Source organism: Acartia tonsa, chromosome 1 (assembly GCF_053477335.1).
Source record: "Acartia tonsa isolate MP-2025a chromosome 1, ASM5347733v1, whole genome shotgun sequence".
Lineage (NCBI taxonomy): Eukaryota > Metazoa > Arthropoda > Copepoda > Calanoida > Acartiidae > Acartia > Acartia tonsa.
The window spans coordinates 45,834,180-45,861,682 of NC_137260.1; the positions used below are offsets into that span (position 1 = coordinate 45,834,180).

Here is a 27,503-nt window from a genome sequence, read left to right on the forward strand (position 1 = left end):
GAGGCAATTATCTTGGTGATCCTTGGTTGGTTTATTTTTCCTATATTCACGGGTTTTTTAACATAGCATGGCGAAGAGTTGTGCCTATTTTGGGCCAAGGCATTAATCCTACATTTTTTTATTGCGTATTCGACATAGACGCTATAGTCATTTTCATGATGGTTAGTCATGACGTGGTGTTGGGCTGAGCAAAGGCGCTACAAAAAGTAATATTCATCTCAATGTTTATTTTTATATACAGACATTAAAATAGAGGTAGATACAATGATTAAAATATAATTGAGATTCTTTAATTATTCATAATGAGTATAGGTACATGATTTTTAAACACATAAAAAATCTTATAAAGGTAGAGATTTATGTACAAAAATGTTACGATTAGCATAACTCGTATTCTGTATTTTGATGAATCATTTCTAACATGATCTTGGACATCTTAACCTTCTTCGAACGAATACCATAGAACAACATTTCCGTGAATTTCGGGGCTAAAAAGACAAATGATATGAAAATATAAAGACTAATGAACATATGTGTTTATACGTGTGAATTGAATAGCCCCATTAATTTTGATGAGGCTTCACATGGTTTTAAGCTATTTTATTGTTAAAATCTTGGAATAGATTTAGTTTTAGAAATTATGAGTAAAAATTTAAAAAATTAAACCACGAAGGCGCGGGCTATCAAAACTGGTAATAATTAAAAGATTTAAATTTTCGTGGAAAATTGTCTGTTCTACAATGCTATACATGATTTTTCAGTATAGTGAGAGCCGGTTCTAATCCAGCGGACATTAATCGGTTTCGAAGCCATACTGGAAACTAAATTTCCTTACCATACACTGTCCTGGAGGACATCCTCCGTTGACAGCAAAGACACCTCCCAGAGCAGCTATAACTCCGGTTCCTCCTACTGCTGGGGCTAAAATAAAACACAAGTTGATTTTAACATAATATTTAATGATTTATCAGGGCTTGGCAGCCACATTCTTAGGACTACTAGGCTATGGAATTTTTAAAAATAAGGGAGAACTTGATGGGTTTTAGAGATCTATTCTGAAGGTTAGAACCAATGAGAAATCCTTATAATAAAGTTACAGGATGTTTGTCTGTTTGTAAGGAAGGATCTCGCTGAACCGATCGGGTTCTCCTTTACAGGATAGCTTCTCATAGGTCCCGAGTTATAAACCTCCTTTTTCTGATTTTCTAAGATAATACCTATAGTGTAAATAACAGAAATGTTTTTCTTGTAATACATCTCATAATACCTTTATGTATACTTAAACAGGGAACCATGACTTTATTTTTTTCTATAACTCTAATGGTATGATTGTATCGTAAAATAGAAAACGCAGGTTTTCTGACTCACCCTGTTTCAATGTGGTAAACAAGATTTCAAACAGATTTATTAGTGCTATGTATATAAAAAAAAAAAACAATTTACCTACAAAAGATGAGCCTGCTAATGCAGCTGCTACGCCTATAGCTGCTCCTCCTATCACAATGTAATTTGGATCCACACCCTATATAAGAATACATCATAGAGTAGTTTTTGCAGAAAGAGAGAGGGGACAATGGGCTGTTTATTACACTAGTCCCCAAAGTTTTACAATAACGTTTTCTTATTCGTTTTATTATTCGTTGGCTTTGGAGACTTACTGAATTTGATTGTTTTTTTTTATAAAGTTGAGTGTTCAAACGTTTCAAGCACAATTTTTTATCTACAGAAAGGATTATTCTGTGTCATCATTGGGGATGCAATGTACGTACATCAATTTATCGGTCATTGTCTTATCCCTTTAGATCCCTGAGGTTATTTTTACACAATAAAAACAAGAAATTCTCATACAAGTAGGAATTTACCTTGCAGTTATTAGCACAGGCTCCAATATTTCCAACTGTATCTTTACACTAGAATTTTTAAACATTTTAATAACAAGGATGACAATAACCATAAAAGCGAAGCTCTGAAACGGTAGGATAAAAGAACATTAATACTTGTAAATGTATGTAGAGTGTCAGAACTGAATAAAAATATAAATGTATAAGTCTAAAAAAATTATAAGGTAATTTGTTGCAAAACTTCTTAAAGACATGATACTGTTTTCGGACATACCTAGATTTTTAGGACTTTTTATATTATAGAGTTGCTAAGCTTCCTAACTCCCACACAATTGTTAATTCAGACAACTCTAACATCACCTACAGCAATAAAGTAGCTTTGATACTAAGATATAAAACCTTAAAATAAAGTAAAACGATCTCTGACTGTGTGTGAGTGTGTGTGTGTGTGTGTGTACCGATGAACCGATACGGTTCTCCTTCACAGTGTAGCTTATCATAGTTCCTGGGCAGGTTTATTATCATTTTAGAGGTGGGTACCACCCTCTTAAGAGAAACCGCAAGAAAATATAACTAGTGGCCATTTAAATATATTCTGGTAAACATTTAACGTGCCGCTAAAGGCCACTAGGGGCGTAGTCGCTAGTATTTAATATTTTACTCACCATGAATATATTGTAAGAGTAACCTTCATAAGCTACAAGGAGACATCTGTCCCAATCTTTATCAAATCTGCATGCCTTTCCAGTGCTAGACATACAGTTGGCTTTTCCAAAATCTGTACGATCACCAACCTAAATTAATATATAAAAAATGAGTATAATTATTAATTAGTAAATTACAAAAATCTTATGTAAAAAATTAAATGATATGCAGCATGGCTTCAAACCCGTAATATATCCTCTGGATTAGAACAGGTTTTCAGTCATACTGAAAAATTATGTCTAGCATAGTATTATATCCAGATTTCTACTTATATAAAAATGTACAATCATAAGATAAAAGTTTTTTTTTAGCCCGTGCCTTCGACATTGTACATTTATTCCGCGGAAAGTTGATTATAATAGGATGCAATAAATAACTAATCTTACCCCGCCTGTGAAACAATGACTTGGTTTAACATATCCCAAGGGTGGCTGAAATAAAATATTTATTTTTTTCCGTCATTGTTAGTTCAATGTTATTGTATTCGTTTGATATCTATATATATGTAATGCCAGAATTTTATTAACGCTATGATAACTACAATAATGAAATTTAAGACAATCAATTTAATGATATGATTTCATTGTCTGAATTCTATAAAGTGAAGTTGACATTTTTAATGCTAAAATACTAAGGATTACTAAGAAGTAGCGGGTTTTTACTATTTCTGGCCCCCGCGTGGGGCTCTAACCCTGCGGGTTTAACATTTACCTAACCTAAAATAACCTATCAAAAGCTACTATAAAAATACGACGAAACACGCTAATTTGTAACTAATTTGATTACCCCGATCGTCACAAATTAATTTTCTTTCCATAATCCAATAATATTTCATTAAATTTTCTGCTATTTTAGGCCAGTTAAAATATTGAAGTCTTACATTCATGCCATACTGCTCTGCTATCCAGTCCAAGTAACACCTTCCATCTAGTCAAAGGGTTATTAAGTAAAACTGTTTTTAATTATAGGCATGTCATATATATACATTTGGTCAAAATTAAGAATAGTTTGACTTGATAAGCGCATTTGACCCAACGGTAACACATAACTTTACTCGAAAAATGAACCCTTTGTTAAATAAAAATGAGAAAATGCAAGATTAAAAATCATCCTTGAATAAAAGCTACAAAGGAAACTAGATAACAAATAACTATTTAAATAGACTTTACGTTTATTTTGTAATAATTGCTAGGCAGTTGTTAATGTTAATTACAAAAATTTAATAACATAAATAAACCTGTAAACACAGCTGGATTCTCAGCTCTCACATCAAAAACTGGGATAGTGTTCTAATAATAATTAGAATTTATGTATATTTTGTAATAGTAAATTTTCCATGTAAGCAGTATTGCTGCAATATTTTTACATAATATTAACATAATTTTACCTTAAATCGATTTTGAAAAACATCTTTGATTCTAGTCCTATCACATCCTAATATATAATCAAATAAGGCCTTATTTGAGGTTAGTATTTTCTATGCATATGTATACTATAGTTTGTACATAAGTTACCCATGTATAATTTCGGAGACCATTTTAAAAAAAGTCGGATACATAGCATGTATCCAATCGGATCATGGCTTACTACATTGTGATAGTCGGATACTTTTTGGTTATATAACGTACGTTAATTAGATACATTTTTTTTTGACTTAATATTATCCGGCTATTTTTTATCTTTTACAAAAACTGCACCGACTAATTTTTTTTTGCCATAAAAAACGGGAAAAATGGTATCTGAATAAAGTAGCTGGACAAAGTGTCTCATAAATCAGCCATATATCGCTGTAAAAATGAAGGAGAATAGAGAAGAAGTGGAAAAGAAAACCTACTAAGAGATGGATAATCCCACATTTTTATGACGTCACAAGGCTGATTTTTAGAGACACTTTGTCCAGCTACTGAATAAATCTTTTACCTAATTTGTATCAGACTATTTTTTTACCAAGGTTTTCGGGAAGAAATAAGTTTCAAGTGCCTTGAAAACTTGATTCAATATTAGGTACATTTATTACCTTTAGAAATGGACAAAGATCCAACCCAATGAAATATCTGCTTGCCATTGGTATCCTTTGTTCTGACCAATGGTGAACCAGAATTTCCAAAAGTTATGCACCTAAAATCACATATCTCCAATTCTTAGGCAGACTAATTGATTTAATAAATAAATTAATATAATTAATAAAGATTATTGAATAAGTTTAAATTTTTTTAGTAGCATAGCTATCTATATTTCGAGATGTTCGTCCGTAAGTGTGTAAGAATGTGATTTTTTGTGAAGATTTCCTTTGCTAAAGAGCTTCCAGTATGTGACTAACTTGTTCTGTCGGTCATGCTACAAAAGACCAATGCATAATTCATGCAGAATGGTTTCGTGATTTTTTTTACTTTACAGGTAAATATTATGACTATGAATCTGCTCTATATCTCACTTTGTAAGTTGGCCTATCCACAATTTTTTGAGCTTAGTTACTTATGTATGTCGTCTTCCTTCTTTTCTTATTATTTATCTCAACTTTGAACTAGTATATTGAAAATAGGTGGAGGTTTTGGAGTGTAGAATCTATCTTCTTAGGATTATAAATACTACATTTTTCAACTCATTCTAATCTAAAGGCTTTAAAATATGTTTACCCTCTTGCAGAATCGTCTTTGTAGCATACTGTTCCTCTTGGATAATATGTATTAGAACCCATCCATGTTGGATCTGCACAAGTAGCCTAAAACATAAACTTGGGTAAAATTAAGCTTAACATGTATATTATTTTTACCTCATCAAAATTAAAATTTAGAATATGAATTGCATGATGTTGGCATTTTCACCCCTCGCCCCTAAAATACGAATTAAAACACAGAGAAAGAACCCAAGTTAGAACAAAATTTTTTTTGTTTATAAATGTAAGAAAATTACTCTAATAAAGTTTTGTTCAGGAGAGGGTGTGTAACAGTATTAATTGACTAGCGGCTACACTCCTATAGGCCTCAAGGAGCACTTGAGGGGGGGGGGCGGTTGAGCCTCCTTCTCCATTTTCAATTGTAGTTTAAAAATATTTTTTGGGGGGTAGGTATAATTATTTAGGGGTGATTTATCTTGCGAGGGGGGCAGAGCCTTCGTCAAAAATAGTTATAAACCTTCCCAGGACCTATGAGAGGCTACCTTGTAAAGAAGAATCAGATCTTTTCAGTGGTGACCGAGATCCTTAGATACACACACAGATTTTCTGATACTTTATTATAAGGATTTCTGTTAATATATTTTATAAATGTGAATAAAAATTACCATAGGACTCATTGGGGCGGTTTTGGGTATAAAGTTTGTGTAGATAAAATTATCCAGGAATCGTTGTGGAGCTCTATAGGCTGGCTCCGGGTCCATCCACGAAACAAGTCTACCCTAACATCAGGAAGTATTCGGTTAGATTTTATCTTATTCTTATGTATTCTATTTGTTTAAATTTTAAAAAATCACCTTAAAAGAGTTTTTAGTTCATGGTGAAATGTTCCTGATTATGATTATCTCCAAAAATCTATGAACTTTAAAGGCTAACGGCCAAACGGTGGAACGTATAGACTATGCTCGCACAAAATTTTAACCGACAAGGTAGGACTAAATACAAATAATCTGGTATAGTCTTATCTCAGTTATCTCTCTGCAATCATAAGTGCATGAATAATAAGACTTTATTCTCGCCTTTTTTTCTCTTGCGAAGCTTTTCTTGTGCATCATTGTATCTTGGTTATTCTAGACTATTTTTAGGCCTTCTTATGCCGCTTAAAACAGTGCATGGGCATGACACATACATTCAGCCGATTGGAGATAATTGTTACCAGGAACATTTTACCATGAACCTGCACTAGATCTGAGTTTAGATTTGTAAAAACTTACTGGATTACTATCATAACTTGTAGGATCAGTGGGTAAACAAGCAGGGCTGATTGTCTTGTTTTCTAAGTAAGGAATCAGAGCCTAGAAGTAATAAAGTCCTGATTAAGTTATGTTTTTTTATTGTGGTCAAATCTATGAATTTAAGTACGTTTGGTATGGTATTAACCTGTGAATTAGAAACATGATAAACAGCAATGTCTCCGCCTGAACTGGGATCTCCAATACGAAAATTTGGGTGTTGGGTTATCTAATTTTCAAAAAAGAAAATCATTAAATTTATAACTGGCTTTCATTATAAAAACCAATACATATTTAGATTAAAGATGGCAATTATTTTCTTCACAATTCTCTTGAAAATACATCATTCTATTTATAAATAAATTCAAAAGTTTGGTCTTGTTCAGAAAAAATATGTACCTTATTAACATAGAGTACTATTTCATGTTCTGGGGTAAAAGTTTCTGGTATTGGTTCTGTAGTGAATTCTCCACATACTGGCAAATAATTGAAATTCAAATAAGTCGAAATATTCCGTATTTTAAGATTTGAAGCATCTATATAGTAGCTTCCCTCACTGACCAAAATATTATGTATATCGCTATTAGAGTGCTCTTAGAGTCAAACCTATTAGAGTTTATTAGTGAGTATATGTTAGATAACAACACTTTTTATCAGGACCAGTTTTGATTTTATCTTTTATGATAGCGACAGTTTAAATTTACAATTTCCCAGGGATAAGGGATAGGAAACCTGGCCATAAATTAGGTCCCTGCCTGGCTTCGAAAGGGATAATGCAACATTTATCCTTTCCTAATTAAATGACGGCATTGGCCACCGCTCTAAACCAATAGTGTTCGGTAATTTTGGCTTGTTTTGTACCATCAAAAAGGCAATTGGAGGCAGCCAATATAAAAAACGGGGCAAAGTGCCCATCATAGAAAAAATTCAAATACAAACAAATTTCTGCTTCTAAAATAATAACAATAAATCACATCAACTTATTTTCAAATCTGATTCACAATCAGAAAAGGAACCTAAAGAAAAAAACCAAAAAATGGAGGAATTAGTTTTGTTGGAATGTAAATAGCTAAGAATTTTAATTTGGTAGTTTACAAAGAAACTGTTGTATTTGGTTCATTAAAAATTTTAAAATTTTATGCGAAAATAAACACGAAAACAAAACTAGTTCTATATGTAAATAAAAATGTACTGAATATTTTTTTTGTATTATTTTTATTAATTTTGCTATAATTCATTACATATTTATTTGAGTATTTCTGTTTATTTTAAACATAAAATTAAGTTTTTGAAGAAAAAATTTAATTATGCCATGTAACAGTTAGTTGATAGAATGGTACAGATGTACTTATTCACTTATACGTGATTTATTTATTTATTAAACAATAAGAATTTTTTGAGGAGATAATAATGTAATTGAAATAAAAGCCATTGACATATTGGTTCTATAAAAAAAATCTAACTTTTTTTAGGCTACCTACGAGGAATCTTCTACCTTAATTCTATTCTATTTCAATAATTTTATTTTTCTTTGCATTTAATCAGCTATATTATCATAGTTGATAATTTTCAAAACTGACGACTGCACCTACCTATAACTGGTTTTTAGGGCTAGTAATGATATAGGCCTGAAATAGTATTTTGCTACGTTTCCCATCCCTTATCCCTGCAATTCCTAAAGACAAGACGAATATATGGACTTACGTACATTTCAAATTACAGATAGTTTTGCTTCTAAATCAGACTTTATAGGAATTTGTTTCAAAAACCAAAAAGAAGAAAGTTAAATTTTTATACACCCTTTTTCAAATTACCTAACTGAGAATTTCTAAATAAATTAATTTAATTTTACATATTAATTTTTTACCTATCTGAAAATCGGATGGCCTAGCCATATCAACAATTGGATTTGATCCACAGTAGGGTGTTTTCTACAATTGAAAAAATATTTGTATCCTAGTACCAACGATAATTGAATTATCAGAGCAGGTAACAATTGTTTCAGATTAAGTGAAATAAAACAAAGAGCTGAATTTCAATGTGTTGTAAAACTACGATAATTAATTATAATATGAATATGCATGGTTTTGATGTTAAGACTCTAGGGGGCTTGGTGTCGCTTCGGGTACTAGGTAACTAGACCTCTCTCCACGCACCTTAAAACATACTCCGCGTATGATTGTGGTGTAAAGCGTCCATTCCCCCATCAGAAAACCAACTCCCTGACATGCACGACCTTTGTCTGAGAAGAACCAACTGTGCATGGTAACGAGTTGCGCCTGTTTTGGGCCAAGGCATTCCCCCCACTCTGACTATTTACGTCGCGCATCTGACATAGTAGCAGTGGAAACCATTTTTAACGTCTTTAGTTATGACGCGGTGTCGGACCGAGATTCGAACCTATCACCTTCCCTTTAGCGGATGCGCTACGTGTTGAGCCACGGTCGCGGGTTTGCATGGTTTTAGTATGGTTTGTTTTGTTCTTGTCCACGTTCTCGCCAAACCTTCACTTTTAATTTTTATTTACAAGAAAAGTAACAGATTTTTTTTTCTGCATGTGGTCTGTTTTAAGGCGCAATTTCTCTTGGGATGATAGTTGTTCCCTTCCCAAAAATACTTATATACCTAGTCTGAATCTATAAGAAGTTTTACTAGAGAACAATATTGGCTCAGTGGTTAGTGAGATCCTAAGCTCTACACAATTAGACATCCTGTAACTTTTATATATATTAGAGAAATTTTACAACATCAAAAAGAACTAGAACCGTTTTTGTCTTACATCTCTACAGGAGGCTTTATCATCTATTTTTCTACAACAACATGGTTCTAAAGTTTGTCCAGTTACTCTGTCCTAAATTAGTTTTAAAACCAATAAAGAAGATTTTATGTAAACAGTTTTATTTTGGATTCAAAAGAATCAAAGATGACAACATTCATTAGTATCAAAGCAAAAATAACATGGATTGACAAAGTTAAATATAGGGGAAAAATTCATAAGAATAGAATATGTAAGTAAAATAGAAAATCACGAAACCTAAATATGAGAAAATCTGATCAAAAAGAAAAGAAATATGGAAATCGGTAAAAATAAAAAGACCTAAACGGCTATTAAAGTAGTCGGGCTGCCAGTGGTGTTTACATATAACAATGGGAATGTTGAGAGGAAAAATAAAAGATCTGGTTTTCATAGCAGATGACTAAATCCAATTTCCCCATAAGCGTTACATACTTACAGACTAAAGGACAGATATTCAAAGTAAATTATATAATAAATTTGTTCCTAACAAAGATACTTTGTGTATAATTTTCATTGAATAAAAGAATTACCTTACAAATATTGTTGCAGTGAGCAGCAGATACAAGTATAGTTTCTTTTGGGTATGCTAAAAAAACCACAAAATTTTGTTAGAATGAAAAGTTATAATATTGAAACCAGTTTTGTTAGGGGCAGAAGGCGCGGGCCAACAAAACTTGTTTCAATGTTATGATTTTCATTTAATATTCGCAGAAAACAGGTTTTAGTACGATACGATACATGAATTTTAATTTTAACTTCTAAAATTAATCTGTTTGGAATCCATACTAATTATTATTTATATTTTTTAAAATTATAATTTTAAATCCTATTTCACCTGACAGTAAAACAACCCCACACCTATGTCTACCTCTAAATCCACTGTATTTCAGAGAACAGAGCCATGGAGTTCTAGAATCATTTATGGCAATGACCAAAGAAAAGTAGAACAAGGATGACAACACCTTTAATGTTGTACCTTGTTTTCCTAGGAACCATTGTTCCCAAATCATATTAATAGGATTTTTATAGCATACAAAAAGTTGTTGTAAAAAAAGTTTTTAAAAAGCATGTTTTAAAATTAAATTGACTTACGGACTGGCAACAATTATACCTAATGTTTACAGGAATCAATAAGTTTTTATAACAGTCGGACAAATTTAATATGCCTAATTATAGGAAAACTTTGCTTATACAATTAATCAGTTTGCCTTTTTAAAAAATTGTTTTAAAAATTAAAGCATACTTAGAATTTTCATATGCCAAGGAAAAATCAGAAGAATCAGTTTCTAACGTTTTTCCTTTTCTTTTCCGTGGTTTTTCTTCGCCAAGGAAAAAATTTTCTATTCTTTCCTCTTTTGATTTTCTGAATAGAAAGTTCAAGTCATTTTAAAAATATATTATAATATCCAATAAAAACATTATCCTTATACTAAAGTAACAGGATGTCTGTGTGTCTGTACCGAAGGATCTTGCTAAACGCTGAACCAAATTTTTTAAAAAATATTCGGGAGACTTCAACGTAACATAAAGAGGTATCGTAACATAAAGAATTGTCGTATAGACTTTAAAAAACAAAAACATTTAAAGTGCCACTAGAGGCCTCTAGGGGCGTAGCCGCTAGTACATACATAGTAAAACAGTGCTTTTTTGGTTCAAATTTATTTTTACCTGTTGTCTAATTTTGAACTTCTTTGGATTGCATTTCCACAATTAGTGCATCGCAATTGAGGTACGTTGGCTGATAGGGTTGCTCCGACTAAGTATGTTCTTTATTATAAACTACTGAGCAAATTTTACAAGATATTTTTTTTTGAGATTTCCCATACGCCTTGGAAAGTATCGAATTATGAATAAAAAGCAACTAAAAGAGCTCATATTCTCATTTCAAAATATCAATCACAAACACTGCATAACTTAAAAACAGACGCACTCAAGTACTGGTAGTGTAGATGCTCAATTGTCGTATTAATCTGTACACAAAATTCCATCAGTTTAACAGCTGAGAAAGTGTGTTTCTTAAAATTGGACGCTATTCAGACAAGTACAGAAATACCGACAAACCAAATCTATAATGCAAAGTAGAACGATGTCTGTCTTTCTTTTTGTTTGTTTGTACCGAAGGATCTCGCTAACCGCTGAACCGATCAGGTTCTCCTTTACAGGGTAGCTTCTCATAGGTCCTGGGAAGGTTTATAACTATTTTCTTGGGGGTTGAGACAGCCCTAAAAAATACCCACCCACTCCCCTCCCCAAAAAAATAAGAAATTTCTTTTAAAAACTAAAATTAAAATAGTTGGGGCGACTAAACCACCCCCCCCCCAAAAAAAAATCCCCTCCAAAATAAATTTGTTTTATTTTTCATTTTAATCTAAAATACGAAAAATTAGGTTGATCAAACCTCTTGGGGCAAAGTCCCTAGAGGCTAGTAATTAATAAAGTAGACGTACACTGGTAATTTCTTGGTAAAAATTCATAGAAATAGAAAAACACATTAATGTTACCTACTTTATTTTTCTGTTTGTTTTCTATAAATATTTCATTTTTTGCTTTGCTACTTATGTATAATGTTATCCGTATTAAATTTGTAACTTATTAGTAATTTGTAATTCAGGTGTTTATGTTATCCTAAGCAAAATGATTTTACTATTTCATAATGTCTTGAATTATTCTAAATTATTTTGTTATTAATGTCATCTTACTTAATTCTGTACATATTGGAGATCTTGTTTCTGCAAAGTCATCATCGAACAATTCGCCCCATGATTTTCCTAAACATTTACACATATCAGGTCAATTTCGTCAAAGTTTACAGAAACTTCCCACCGCGTCCCTCCCTTTGAAGTTAGTCATTGTTATTAACTTTTTTGGGAGGAGTTTTCATGATCATAAAAATTCTCTGGAAATTTTAAAACAATTTAAACAGCCATAGAGATAAATACACTGTTACTTTAGTAACGTAAAAGTTTATACTCTATTTTTATATGCATGATATATCCTTTGGACCAAATCTAAATAAGTTATGAAACTTACCACTTGCTAATTGTTCATGAACACAAAAACTAAACATGTCTCCTTCTTGGCCTTGTGGATAAAAATACTAAAAATATAAGGAGTTCTTATAAATATCTTATTAAAGAAGTGAGACATTGGCTAGTAAAATATGGGATTTGGCAGGGTTATACCCTTTTAGTCAATAAACTCGCTCTACAATTCATGTTAAATTAAGATTCATTGGTTTGTAGAAACAAATTTTCACCAGAAACTTTAATCTTCATAAGGGGTAATATTTTCCTCTTCAAAACATAAAACTAAAATGGCGAAAATAAACTATGTTGCAGTTTCATAAAAAAACATTAAACTAAAAAATCACGAAACCTAGTATTTATATCTTGAAAATCTAAGAATCGATCTAGCACCTCAATCAATAAGCAAATCTTAATGAAACTGTGGGGATATGTAAATTGTTAACTTATATAATTTCTATAAATAACAGCCGTCTGTCTTGATTAGGATTAAAGAAAATCATGAAAACTTAAAAATCTAGGAATCGAACTAGCACCCCAACCAATAAGCAAATCATAATCAAACTTAATAAAAGCATGCAGAATATGAAAGTATTTAATCCCTGAAAATTTCAGCCGTCTATCTTGAATAGGAGTTGGGAAAATCATGAAAACTTAAAAATGTAGGATTCGATCTAGCACCTCAACCAATTGACGAATCTTAATGAAACTGGGTGAAAATATGAAGAATGGTAACAAATTAAATCCCTAAAAATTTCAGCTCTCTATCTTTTATAGGAGCCGAGAAAATCACGTTTCCCCCTTTCTGTCTCATACGGACGGACGGACGGACAGACGGACGGACAGACAGACGGACGGACGAACGGACAGACGAACGGACGGACGGAAGGACTGACGAACGGACATTTCAAATTATAGAGTAGCTTCGCTACTAATAAAATTAGCCATCATTACTTTATTACTTACCGAGAAAGTAGAATTAGTTATTCTTTCATCTTGTATTGCATGCGAGTGCATGTAACATCGAAACTTTCTAAACAATAGGAGTAATTAGTAATATAATGTTTAACATATAAAACGGATTCGTACATTATTAATTTTAATGTTTTAGTGTGAAGCATATTGATTATTCAGTCAAACAATGAGATAGTTATAGAAAGAAAAAAGAAAACAATAATTTCAAAGAAAAAAATTATATGAAGCAAAAATAATTTCCTTAATGGAAGCCTATAATAAATACAACAGTACAACTGCTAAAAGACTGCCACAAGTAGACCCAATAACCCATGCACGAACGAGAGCAAGGGATTATAAGCATCTTCCAACAGTGATACTAAATATTTTTTTGTGTGAATTTACTAGGGTTATGTTTGATATAGTTAAACCAACTAAAAAATTAAGTTTCACCATGGTTTTCTATGAGTAGATGTTAAGCATTTTTTGATAAAATATCATCAAATGCTTTATTGAGTTTAAAGGTTTAAATACAATAACAGGCCAAAACATAACTAAATACTGTAAATTACGAAAGTACACTAATAACACTGTTTACAATATTACAAGTTACCATCAATTTTGGTAAATTAACATTTTTCATTGAAAAAAGTTTACTTTTGTGTCACAGCAGTTTGAACTCAACAAAACATTTGGTAAAATTTGACTTAAATGATCAAAAAAATACAAAATTTGAGTCAAGGTATTATATGATTTAGTTTTAATCCACCTTTATTTAAAAAAAAATTATGAACTATATCAAATACAAGTTTTGTGCGTTTACACATTCTCCAAGATTTTCCTTGCTAATTTATTGCTTGAATATAATAAGTTTATACAAGAACAAATGATTTTATCAAAAGAAGAATTAGAATTTTAACCCAAAAATATTTGAATTCTACATGTTTAAGATTTTTTTCAAAGTCCCAAATTTCGACACTTGTCCTAATAAAAAAGAACAGTAGAATTTGAACCCAAAAATATTATAATATTACATGGTTAAAATAATTTTCAAAGTACTAAAAAATTTTTATTAAAGGAAAACATTTATCAAGAAATATTAATTGTAAGATTATAAAATTAATTTTTTTTATGAAATTGATTTATGAAAACACATTAAATTCATCATTTTTGTAAATCAATTTTGAAAAAAATGATAGTCAAATTCGACAAGAAAAAATTCAAAAAATGGCTAAGACATTTTTGAACCAATTCTAATTTAAAAATTAGGAAATCAGTCAAATTTGAATGTTCTACGACTTTTGCTCTCAAATTTCATTTACCCGTTGTCTAATATAAAACCTGGGAGTTTTAGACATTTAAAATGACATTTTAGGAAGATGAAAATTTTGATATTGTTAGGATGCCAGTAACTGAATATATTTTTACAATAAAAACACCCTTTTTCATAGCCAAAATCTCTCAAAAAATCTGATGACCTTCTATGCGTTAACGTAAAATCCTGGCGGAAAAAAGGAAAATAAAACACATTTCTACAGAGGCACAGCTGTAATTTGTTGCTGCTTAGCAGATCCAGCCTTCTGATTGGCTGGAAATACTAAAAGTTGGAATTCTCACACTTTGGTACTCTTATTGTTCACAGAAATTAAACTGAGTTTAAAAAAAGAGATTATGACTATGAAAAGGGTGTTTTTATTCTAAAAATGTAATCAGTTATTGGCATAAGTGACACTGACAGACAAAGTGAATAATCGAGTAGCTTCGCTACTAAAAAATCTTACGTGTTACTTAATTCACAACAACGTTGTTCTTTATCTAAAATATAGAACCTAGTAATAGTGCCTAACTTTTTATCTTTGTGACGTAACAAAAATCGAAGAATGAGAGGGGAGGAGGAAACTCTTAAAAAAGAGATGGATTTTTGTTACGTCACAAAGATATAAAGTTAGACACTATTACTAGGTTCTAAAATAGATATACCACTTTTTACCATTAAATCACATCACATTATAAAGTTTGCTAATATATATATAAACTAGCGGCTTCGCCCCTAGCCTCTAGGGGCTTTACCCCAAGAGGTTTGATCAACCTAATTTTTCGTATTTTAGATTTAAAAAGAAAAAGTATAAAACAAATTTTTTTTTTTTTGGGGGGGGGGGGGGTATTTTTCATTTTTTGGGGGGGTTGGGGGTGTCCCACCCCCCAAGAAAATAGCCTAAAACCATCACAGGACCAGTAGGTATATTCTCTGAAGAGTAGAGCCCAATCGGTTCAGTGGTTACTGAGATCTTAAGCTTCAGACGGACAGACGGACAGACGGACAGACAGACGGACAGACATCGTTCTACTTTGTATTATAGATATTATTAAAGGAAGCCTGAAAGAAATACACCGCTTTAACTGCTGAAAGACTGCTACAACTAGACCCAATACCCAGAATTTGAAGCCTCCACATTCTTGATGACGAAAATAAAGGGGGTGAATAAAACCTCCTTTGTAGTCTTGTTACACTTCCGTCACATAGCTAAGGAGGTGACAAGTTAAAAAAATTACACATGCCAAAAAGAAAAAGGGATGTAAAAAATATAATATTGAAGTGGATTTGGGCTTTATGTTTATATCCTTTTAAGTTGGCTTTACGAGTCCAAAAAAATATGTATTAAATAATGAAAAATCTTACCGGGTGTTGGTGGTTTACAATTGTCCATGCATCTAATATCTCTAGGTACCCTGGATTCAAATGTTGAAATTAGCAAGTGATACTATATTATCAATTCAAATTGTTGTAAATAAAAGGTCCATACATTTAGATACATTTTTACAACAACAAAAAAAAAAAAACAAGACCGAATACGATTATAACACACAAAGAATGCAATACATAGGAAATACAACCTTTTTGATTATTCATGAATTGGCATAAATTGCAATATATCTTACTTTTAATATCTATAATGCATAAAACATAATTAAAAAAGGCTTACAGTATATCTTCTTCCATTTATTAGACTTTATTTTTTAATGCGTCATATTTATGGCCCTTGGGACATCCAAAACGATGGTCGTCACAAAGTTTGTCATCCGTGTGAAACTATTTTTTAAAAATTTGTGGTGCCTCAGGGATCTTTACTTCTACTTAGAATCACATTTTTATTTTTAGTAGAACACATTTAATAGTGGGTATAATATGGAATAAAAACTAATAAAGCGCCTGGTGTTTATTACCATTATTGGAAAAAAATGTTAGAATGTTTATTATGAATATACCTTGCTGGACTTATTGTAACATTCATATATAATACTTCTTGATCCTGTACCACATATGCTAAGCGTTCTTCTCTAAATAAATATTATAAGGACAAATGTAGTTTACAGCCGAAGACTTGCTCACGTAATCACCTTGTAAGATTTATAACGTAAAAATCCAGGAATCGATCTAGCACCTCAGCAAATTAGCAAATCTTAATGAAACTTTGTGGGGATATGTAAATTGTGAAATTATTTAATCCCTAAAAATATCAGCCTTCTATCTCAAATAGGAGAAAAGAAAATCATAAAAACCTAAAAATCTAGGAATCGAACTAGCACCCCAACCAATAAGCAAATCTCAATAAAACTTCATAAAAGTATGCCTAATATGAAAGTATTCAATCCCTGAAAATTTCAGCAGTCTATGTTGAATAGGAGTTGAGAAAACCATGAAAACTTTAAAATGTAGGAATCGATCTAGCACCCCAAACAACTGACGAATCTTAATAAAACTTGGTGAAAATATGAAGGCTGTTATCATAATTAATCCTTGACAATTTCAGAATTCTATCTTTTATAGGAGCCGAGAAAATCCCTTTTCTGTCTCAGACGGACAGACGGACGGACAGAAGGACGGACGGACATTTCGAATTATAGAGTAGCTTCGCTACTAAAAAAAACCAGTTGAAATGAATTAATTTGGCAATATAAATCAAAATGTAAAACTTACATCATTGAAACTCGTGGTTCAATCCATTCACAACCAAATAAACATAGTTCAGGGCCATCAACACTAGATATTAAAATTACAGGACGTAATACGATTAAACAAGACAAATATAATAATTAATGAGTTATAATATCATACATTATAAAAGAAGGGTGGGGGGGTAACCTCAACTATTTGTTTTACAAAATGGTTATGTATTTTGGGGGTTGGAACCTTCGCCCTCCCATAAAATATCACCCCTAGAACAAATTCTCCCTTCCAAAATATTTTTTTACTTTCCTAGATAAAACTAAAATTGAAAGTAGGGTCGACTATGAATGCGACTAAAGTATATTTACCGTTGCCTTTTTGAAAATTATATTATAGGATTAAAAGATCTAAAATAACCCAAATCACTTTACCTTGATAGGACGATAACGTAGAAATCAATTATCATCTCAACTATGACTTTGTTAGTTAAGGGGAGAAATTGATTTGGTTGCATGGATAAAACAATGAATAATAAGATAGGGGCTATAGCACTTACACATCCAGCAAATTTACAGTGGATGTATTTTTGGCAAAATGTTTTCTTCCTTTTTCTCATGCCATAAATACATCTGACACTGGCATTTACACATCCATACTTTTTCAATTATATGTCATAAATACATCCAACACTGGCAAATACACATCTAGATTAATTTATATGAATGTTTGTTTACAATTAATTAGATTTTGTACAGTATGTTGTCTCAACCATGACACTTTGGTTGAGCTTGGACTTCCGAATTAGCGGGAAGTTCACGAGATCAGTTGGTGAACAGACAAAACCCCCAATACCAGGAACCATCAAGATTCAACAGCAGGTTTGAATATAGATTTATTGATGAAATTATTTCAAAAGACCTGAAATTACAAGATCAATTAATAAACAGAATAAAATATTATTCGTTATCTTAAAACTTTGAGCACTAAAAAAATCTTTTTCTTTTCTTATGGTTAAAGAATCTTTGGAAACTTTGGCTTTTAAAGGAAAATTATTTGGTTTAATAAATCATTGTTAAATGCAACAATAAGGCACATAAAAATTATTAAAACATATATTAATCATAATTAAGTTTCATGCTTAGCTGGCTAAAGCCTTTTTTTTAAAACTACATATAATCGTCCTATACACCATACTTCTTAATCAAATTAACAAATTCTACCTGAAGCTCTTATGGTTTCAATCCCTGATATACTAGGGTAGTTCACACTCAATGAGACCAATGATAGGCCCAATTTTGTTCTCCGCAATCTTCACACTCTCATATCTCATTCAAAAGTCCCAACGTGCGCATCAAAAATAAACAAACACTCTATGCCGCGCCACATTTTGAAAGGAAAGCCCTAAAAGACGACATTTGCGCTTTGATTTTGGTTTAATGATAAGGAATTTAATTTCGAACTTGATAAACACAAAGCTTCCTCGAAAAGAGGTTAAGACACACCCCCCGTTTGAAAGTCAAATTAACTTCCTTAACGAGATTCAAGGTTTTTTTCGCGCTGAGCACTAGCAACATTTCTCACTAAACTCAACTCACCATAATCACATGAGAATGGCCACATCCCGAAAACGTGACAATTTTGCTCCTAACTAAATGAAACCCCGTGAAATGCATACACAATATTATACTCCTCACTAGGACTCATAATACCTCACATTTTAGGATAGAAGGATGGGGATTGGTTTGTACCATACAACATTCCATGCACATGACAACCACAAGATCACATACACAATCCTAAAATAGATAATCCTATTAATCATGATGTTGTAAATATAACAACTATACTAAATAATAATCATTTCATAATCAATAGGTAATAAATCATTATTAATAAATCAATAAGTACCTACGAAATCAGGTTGAAATGTAAATGTAAACAAATAATGTAAAAATAAAACGAAATAAATCTTAGACAAGAAAATTAAGATTTATAGGTACTTAAAACTAAATTTGTTAAGCATCAAAAAGAGTAGTAAGAAAAAATTTTTCAAAATCCTTGGGCAGAAAGTTTTTCAAACCTAATGAATAAGAACTGTAATATCTTAATCAACAATAAAACTTTTTTAATACTTAAAGAATAGCAAAATAATATCTTCGTTAGAATTTCCATTGAAATTATGAAAAAAATACCAATTTTTCTTTGTAAAAAAAAACTTTAAATATGAATTTTCAATCATTCCTTGATCTGAATAAAAATGTTTTACTTGATTGAAATTCATATATAATTTTAAAAAAAATCTGCTAAAAAATACTTGATTTTTTTTCTTAGAATAAATATCGAATCACGCAACCTCGACACATTTATTCCTTTTTGTTAAACTTTTCAGGTAAGTTTTAAAATGAATTGTACTTTTGAAAAGAAATTAAACTCAATAAAATTAAATTTGAGCATATGAAATAGAAGAATATTTAATCGCATTTCATTTGATTCTTATTTTAGGCATAAAAATAGGCATATGAAAAATGTGGCTTTTTACTAAAAAAAAATCTCAATTTCCATAAAATAAGAATCAATTATTAATCATAATTTTTAACAACTGCCTGACTGATACAGCATGTTCTTCTAGGGGAGATTTATCCGTCAGTCTGAACAAGACTCTTGCCGTCTTTCTTCCATCCTCAATTCTCGTCACTCGGCCCATCCTCAAACATCTCATCAGCGGATTGGTACTCGTAACCAGAACTACATCTCCATCAGCTAGTGGCTCTGCCATCTCATCCTTCCACTTGGACATCCGTAATATCTTCGGTAGGATCTCCTGGCGGTAGGCAGTCCAAAACTGGGCAGATAAATCTTCCAACAACTTCAACCTGGAGGAAATTTGGTCCTCCGGTTTCATCGCCACATTGCACAACGGCTGGCGGTCAACATTTCCCAGCAGCTGGCCAGGGGTAATTAGCCGCCAATTCTCCACGTCATTCGCAGCTTCAATCGTCAGTGGTCTGCTATTCATAATTTTACTGACCTCCGCCAACAGCACCAGGAGCTCGTTGAAATTAACAGAACTATTCACCAACTTCTTGGACAGCAATCTCTTGGTTAATCCCACCATTTTCTCAGCCTGCCCAATATAATGGTGGGCTCGGGCCGGGATCTGAGACCAAGAAAACTCTACCTGGCTGCCCAACTTCTGCTCTAAAACCTTGCGAGCACCGGATAATTGTGTGCCCATGTCGCTTACTATGATCTTCGGCAGACAATGAACAGCTTCCAACTTGCGCAGGGACAACAGGATACTGCTGGTATCATACTTTTCCAAGGCATCTAACCACAACGCCCCTGAGAATCTGCAGACCACCACGAACACCCACACTTTCTTCGTTGCTGTCTGACTCCTCGTTTTGGCGGCAGCTCTCCTCGTAACCAGCGGACCCATCAGGTCGACTTGTACAGCTTCAAAAGGCCTGCTCGGGACCAACTTGTCAGGTAACACCTCCTTCATGGTAGCACGACATTCCTTAGCCCTCTCAACACTGCAGGGCCAACACTTCTTCACTTCCATGATGGCCAACCTCCTTGCCTTCACAATCCAGCACCAACGGCGGCTCTCAGCTAAAGTTCCACGGACACCAGAGTGAAGCTCAACATGCGCTTCTCTCATAAAAACAGCAGCTAACCAATTACCAGGCTCCAAAATTATTAAACCTGGCATGTCTTCAAATATCATTTTACGGCCGCCAGTAATGGCGTCAATGACTGGCTGTCCACGACCAACCATCTTAAGAATCCTCATCTCCCTGGTCACATACTTTCCACCGGGACCAATGACAGGCCAGGTCAATGATACTTCATGCACTAATGGATTTAATGACGCATAATTGCCTTTAGCATCATTTATCCACTCATCCTCTTGGCTTCGTGACACAATGAAAAGTTCCGCCGCCGCCATAAAATTGTACAAAGACGGCTTGTACACAGCATCTGCGGCTGCTACATGACTACCAGCGGCTGTAGCCTTACCTTCTTGTCTGCTCTTTAGCTTCTTCAACCAGGTGTTCGCAACTTGCAGGACAGCTGCCATAATACGTTTGGCCTGTCCAAATGACCTCCTGTGCTTAAACCTAAAGACATCTTCAGCGGCTTCTCCGGCAACTTTCATTGAACATAACTTAACCATTTTGGTATTCAACTCCTCAGGGGGTAAAACCTGCTTGACTTCTTCGGCAGTTTTCACCGGCCACGCACTTTCATCCTGGCGCAACCATTCTGGGCCCAATCTGTACCTGGAACCTGGTCCCAAATCTGATACTTTGCAGGTGCTTCTGGTGCCCAAATCTGCAACGTTTTGCGTCCCCGGGACCCACCTCCAGTCATCCTTGTTGGTCGCAGATTGAATTTCTCCAATACGATGAGAATTAAATGTGTTCAACATAGCACTGTTGGAAACTATTTGTGATAAAACACACGATGAATCAGTAAAATACATCACTCTGATAATATCAAAGGGCAGGGCATCTCTGACGGACTTTGCCAACCTTGTGGACATCTGGCACCCCATCAACTCAAGGCGTGGAATTGACTCACACTTGACCGGCGCAACTCTTGACTTGGTGGCTAGCAGAAACGTTTCAAAACCTTGTCTAGTTGGCCACCTCAAATATGCATTAGATGCATAAGCCTCTGATGACCCATCCGAAAACATCATCAAGGATGGAAGGCCAGTTGGTTCATCCGGAACCACACAACGGTCAAACTCCAATTTAGCGACCTCAGCTCTGTCCTCCAGCGACTGAACAAGTTCATCCCGTAGACTTTTTGGAATGAAATCTTGCCAGCCCAAATTCAGCAAACAGGTTTTCCGCAGGACAAGTTTAATTCTCAACAGAATAGGGCTGCAAAGCCCGATCGGGTCGAAGGTTTGGGCGGCGAACCTATGGACCATCTTCTTTGTCAGATTCTCGTCCAAGGCGTCCTGGAGGTTGTACAAATCAGCATCCTCTTTCACCTTCCTTCCCTTGACTTTACCATCTTGATTGACTCTTGTGGCGATGGACAACACATCGGTGGCTGGCTTCCATATCAGCCCGAGAACCTTGGTATGCTGGCAATCATCTCCAGAATAAATGACTTGTTTGAAGGAAAAACTACCTTTACCGATAATCCTGTCGGCCTCTTTCATCATCTCCTTGGCTTCTGGCTTCGATCCTGCTCCCGAAATAACGTCATCTATGAAGCTGTGCTTCTCAAGCTTGACTGCAACTGGAATCTGAGGTAACTTGAATTCCTCATCAGGGTAGGTAGGTATTTGTGGTTCCTTCCATAATTCCGGTTTGGCAACAATTTCACTACCGTTTATTTGTCCCTCTCCATACATCTCCTTGACCTCTGCTTCACTCTTTCCGCCGAACAGGCGGGACGTCAACTTCAGGGCTGTAACTGCCAAATTTCCCGCAGCTAACTCGCCGAAATTTACAACTTTGGTCAGGTAAATTTCAAGTGGACCATCTGGCGTCGGGGAAAATAAAACTCTCTTCATCTGGCTGTCGAACTCTGTGGCCAGGATGGAGTTATAAAACTTGGAGATATCCGCGGTTATACCAACCTTGTAACCGCGGAAAAGCATCAAATGATAAAATATCTTCTGCATTGGCGGCGGGCCTCCCAGCATTATGTTATTAAAACTGGTACCCTTGAACGTCAGAGAACTATTTGCACACAATCGCATGGGTGTGGAACTTGAATCCTCCTTGAAAGCAACCACTATTGATGAACAAGACTTAGGTCCTTCATACTGCAACTCTTCAGGCGTGGCTTTTTGGAAAACGCCTCTTCTTATGGCGTCGTTGAATACCTCCACATACATTCCATAGGTACCTTCCTTGACCATCCTGGCACGATCCTTTTCAGCAATTTTGCGGGCTAAACTTTCATTGTAGGGTAAAGTGTGAGGATCTTCAATATAAGCATACTGACCTGTCCACTTGTTGGACTGCAAGTCTAGGGTTAAACCTGCCTCAATTATCCTCTGCCTCTCACGCTGGTCCCAGGTAGTGCCGTCGGCCATAGCCTTGCACTCTTGACAAGCAGTACATCCTGGACAAAGTGCCTGCGGCTGTATGCCAAACGATTCAGACGTCAGAAAGTCTGGCAAAGTGCCTCCACTGACACTGACAGCCTTATAAGCCGACTTTTGATCTCCAGCTCCACCATCAGCACTCGTACAGATAAAACCACTACCAAAAATGGTTCGCCACAACATAGACTGGCCCACTTTCTGGTAGGTTGAAGGAAACACGTCAGGATGTGTATTTCCAATGATGATATCTAAGCCTCCACTAACATATGTAAACCTTTCTGGCGGCATTTTAAATATCTCGGCGGCAGTTTCGGGGTGGACCGAGCGCATCTCGTTGGCCCCGCCGAGGGTAGGCATGACAGCTGCCTCAAACTCCCTCAAATTGCCGTCCCTATCCTTCAGATAAAACACAACATTGCGGCAGGAAGACTCACTGCCATCAGCTACAGAAATAGTTGTATATCTGCCAGTAGATTTCAGCTTCAACTTGTTGGATAACTTCTCAGACACAAGTGGCAAATTTGCCCCGGAGTCAAACATTACCGTGGCGTGGCAGGTGCCGCCGCCAGGTGCTACAACAGGAACTAACTGAAGTAAGAAGGTACAGGGGCTGGGTGCAGAACTTGACTTGTAGACTGTATTCACACCAGCACTAGCCTCATGGAGTAACCTGGAATGGTATCTGTCGCAATTATTAGTACCACAAACACCAAGCTTCTCAGATTTATTACACTTGTCAGCAGTATGGCCGTCGCACAAGCAGAGTTCACATAACTTCTTCTGCTGGACAATTTTCTTTCGGTCAACCACATCCATCTTCTTAAACGTGAGGCAACGGAAAATCGGGTGTTTCTCCTTGCAGCTCTCCACAGGACATGCACTGTTCCACTTGGAAGCCTTGCCCTTTCCAGCCTTTCCATTCTTATCGTCGCTGCGGCCAGATACTTGCGCGGCGGCAGCTCTATCACGATTTCTCTTGCCGGCGCCACTATCATAGGACATATCACCGGCCAACATGGCACCTCTGGTCCTCTCCAGCAGTTCAACAATCTTCGGGATGTTTGGTTGGTTCATGCTACCAAGCTCCATCATAATTTTATCCCTCAAATTTTCAGGGCACTTGTCTTTAAAAATATGAATGAGAGTTAGGTGGTTGTAATCCTTAGCTGCAGAACCAACGATGGCTTCTACCTCCTGCATCATGCTCTTGAAGGTAGCAATTGCGCTAACCACGTCCACAGGTTTATCCACAGGTTTCATCTTGTTCAACTTAGTTAAAATCCTCATGAACCGGCGAGTGTTTGATAAAAACATCTGGTCAAGAAACGCCCATTGTTCATTGTGATCTCTAATCGCTGACACTTGCTTGCGTAGTTCCGGGTTGGTTATCACCTTCTCCATACACAACATCAGGCTTAACCTCTGGTCAGCAAATCCATAACCAGAGCATAGATCCTTAAAGACCTGTTTAAAGTTTGGGTAATCCGTGTCAGTACCGTCGAACGACGGCAATAAACTGTTGTCCCAGCGCCCATACTGCGGGTTGGAACTCCGAATATCCACGGCAGACATACTTCTGGAGAGCATGGCAGGTGTCCCACTCTCATCCAGGTTAGATGAACGACGTTCCATCTCTCTAAGCCTTCGGTACATATCACGTACTTCTTGGCGCAACTCCACGGAAATTTTAAGCACTCCCATGTCCATCTTCACCTTCTCAATGACGTCGAGGTTCCTGGCGACAGTGCTTGACCTCGCGTCATCTGAATCATTGTCAAGCCAGTACAGAATTTTTGTACACTGCTCCAACGACGCATAAACTTTATCTGCAACAGTTTTTTGCTCACTAGCTTCATCCAAATCACGCTTAAACTCGCGCAGCTCACTAGTCTCCACGGCAGGTTTTAGACTTTTTATTAGGTCAGATTGGTCCTTGACCTCACTAAAAATGTCACGAATTGATTTTACATTCACATTTTCACATGAACTAAAACTTTGGCAGGCTTTTAGATTGTCATAAAACAATTTTAACTGTTCATCAAAAACTTCTAGCCTTTCACTGCCAATAGCGATTGCTCGCTCAATTTTCTGCTTTTTGGTTAGTGGCATATTGATTCACTAGGTACTTATTTCACAGAAAAATTGTCACAGTTTATTGCATCAATAATTCACTAGATGCTATTGATCTCTTGATGAATGCTAACGCCTATTCATCAGATATTTTGAAATTGTCTCAACCATGACACTTTGGTTGAGCTTGGACTTCCGAATTAGCGGGAAGTTCACGAGATCAGTTGGTGAACAGACAAAACCCCCAATACCAGGAACCATCAAGATTCAACAGCAGGTTTGAATATAGATTTATTGATGAAATTATTTCAAAAGACCTGAAATTACAAGATCAATTAATAAACAGAATAAAATATTATTCGTTATCTTAAAACTTTGAGCACTAAAAAAATCTTTTTCTTTTCTTATGGTTAAAGAATCTTTGGAAACTTTGGCTTTTAAAGGAAAATTATTTGGTTTAATAAATCATTGTTAAATGCAACAATAAGGCACATAAAAATTATTAAAACATATATTAATCATAATTAAGTTTCATGCTTAGCTGGCTAAAGCCTTTTTTTTAAAACTACATATAATCGTCCTATACACCATACTTCTTAATCAAATTAACAAATTCTACCTGAAGCTCTTATGGTTTCAATCCCTGATATACTAGGGTAGTTCACACTCAATGAGACCAATGATAGGCCCAATTTTGTTCTCCGCAATCTTCACACTCTCATATCTCATTCAAAAGTCCCAACGTGCGCATCAAAAATAAACAAACACTCTATGCCGCGCCACATTTTGAAAGGAAAGCCCTAAAAGACGACATTTGCGCTTTGATTTTGGTTTAATGATAAGGAATTTAATTTCGAACTTGATAAACACAAAGCTTCCTCGAAAAGAGGTTAAGACATATGTACCTATAGGTTTTAAACTTTTTACCCTATTTTAGTTACTCTCCCCCTATTTACTTCTCTTTTTCTCAAGATGCTCCCAACAAAACATCATCGATACATTTACGCATGTGGTCAAATTATTGCCATAGAATATACTAGCGGCTTAGACACTAGCATCTAGGGGCTTCATCCCAAGACACGTATGAAAGTCCAATCATCTCCCCTTATTGTTGTTTTGTGTGTCATTATCAGCGTAGTATATAAAACAATGTCATCATTTGTACTTTAAGCGAAAAAGTGGGGATTTTTTATTTTGGGGGGGTTGCGGTGTCCCTACTAAAAAAGTGTTTAACTTAACAGTACATATATGCTCGCTACTTAACAACTATATAATAATATCATAATATTTATTTTTAAAAACGGATATTCCAAATTATAGAGTAGCTTCGCTACTAAAAAAGTGTTTAACGAAACAGTACATATATGCTCGCTACTTTACAACTATATAATAATATCATAATATTGTATTATGTATATAGTATATGACAAATAATTGAAAAATTATGGATGTGTAAATGCCAGTGTCAGATGTATTTTTGACATATGTATAAAAATGTTGGATGTATTTTTGCCAGTGTTGGATGTATTTATGGCATGAGAATCGATTTTACTGTCATTTATACAGTAAAAATTCAGTTTGTCATAAATACATCCATTGTACTGGCATAAACACATCAACTGTAAATTTGCTGGATGTGTAAATGGCAGTCCCCCATAAGATATTATATCACTTAAATGGCGATTTATATTCATGTCCCTCTTGGGAAAAAATGGGATAAAATGAAAAAATGGGTTATGAAAATTACAACATAGTAAATTTATTCTGTCCTTACCAAGAAGGGAATAGTAAAGAAAAAACTTCGTAAACTCTAAACTTACATTCCCTGTTCTCTTTCACCACATTGTGGAAAATCTTGCAATCTTGGACGTATCAATTTGCCCAATATTACTACAAAACAGTTCTGAAAAAAAAACAGAAAATTATGAAATTTTTTTTTTATAAAGCACATACAATGTAGAATTATTCAGAGTTGCTATGCTTTCTAAATTGTTCATAACTACTTATTATAGAAAGTTTGGAATCGATAATGTAGTCTAAACATGCACTTGCACAAACTAAACATAATTTTTTACAAATGTACTAACCTATCCCAAATGTAAATAGTAACGTATTCGTTAAAAAATAAAAACAAACCACAACTAAACTGAGGACAAGAGCACAGGAACCATATGCAATT

The 27,503-nt window shown here is 34.5% G+C and overlaps 1 protein-coding gene across 1 annotated transcript; it reads right to left on the bottom strand.

Moving 5' to 3' along the window:
* Positions 1 to 92: 92 nt before the first annotated feature.
* LOC145321867 (uncharacterized) lies at positions 93 to 27,503 on the bottom strand. Its single transcript, XM_080163513.1, has 30 exons — positions 27,461 to 27,503; positions 27,145 to 27,227; positions 17,206 to 17,268; positions 16,494 to 16,565; positions 15,907 to 15,956; positions 15,008 to 15,041; positions 13,239 to 13,305; positions 12,280 to 12,346; positions 11,949 to 12,017; positions 10,918 to 11,005; positions 10,493 to 10,612; positions 10,085 to 10,158; positions 9,780 to 9,835; positions 9,232 to 9,303; positions 8,320 to 8,383; positions 6,852 to 6,928; positions 6,601 to 6,681; positions 6,435 to 6,515; positions 5,829 to 5,942; positions 5,183 to 5,268; positions 4,564 to 4,664; positions 3,934 to 3,980; positions 3,784 to 3,835; positions 3,427 to 3,473; positions 2,933 to 2,977; positions 2,507 to 2,635; positions 1,863 to 1,910; positions 1,444 to 1,522; positions 836 to 921; positions 93 to 488 (listed from the first exon to the last, which is right to left on the bottom strand). Exons 3-30 carry the CDS (start codon positions 17,208 to 17,210, stop codon positions 417 to 419), a joined length of 1,983 nt encoding a protein of 660 aa, XP_080019639.1. The 5' UTR covers positions 17,211 to 17,268; positions 27,145 to 27,227; positions 27,461 to 27,503; the 3' UTR covers positions 93 to 416.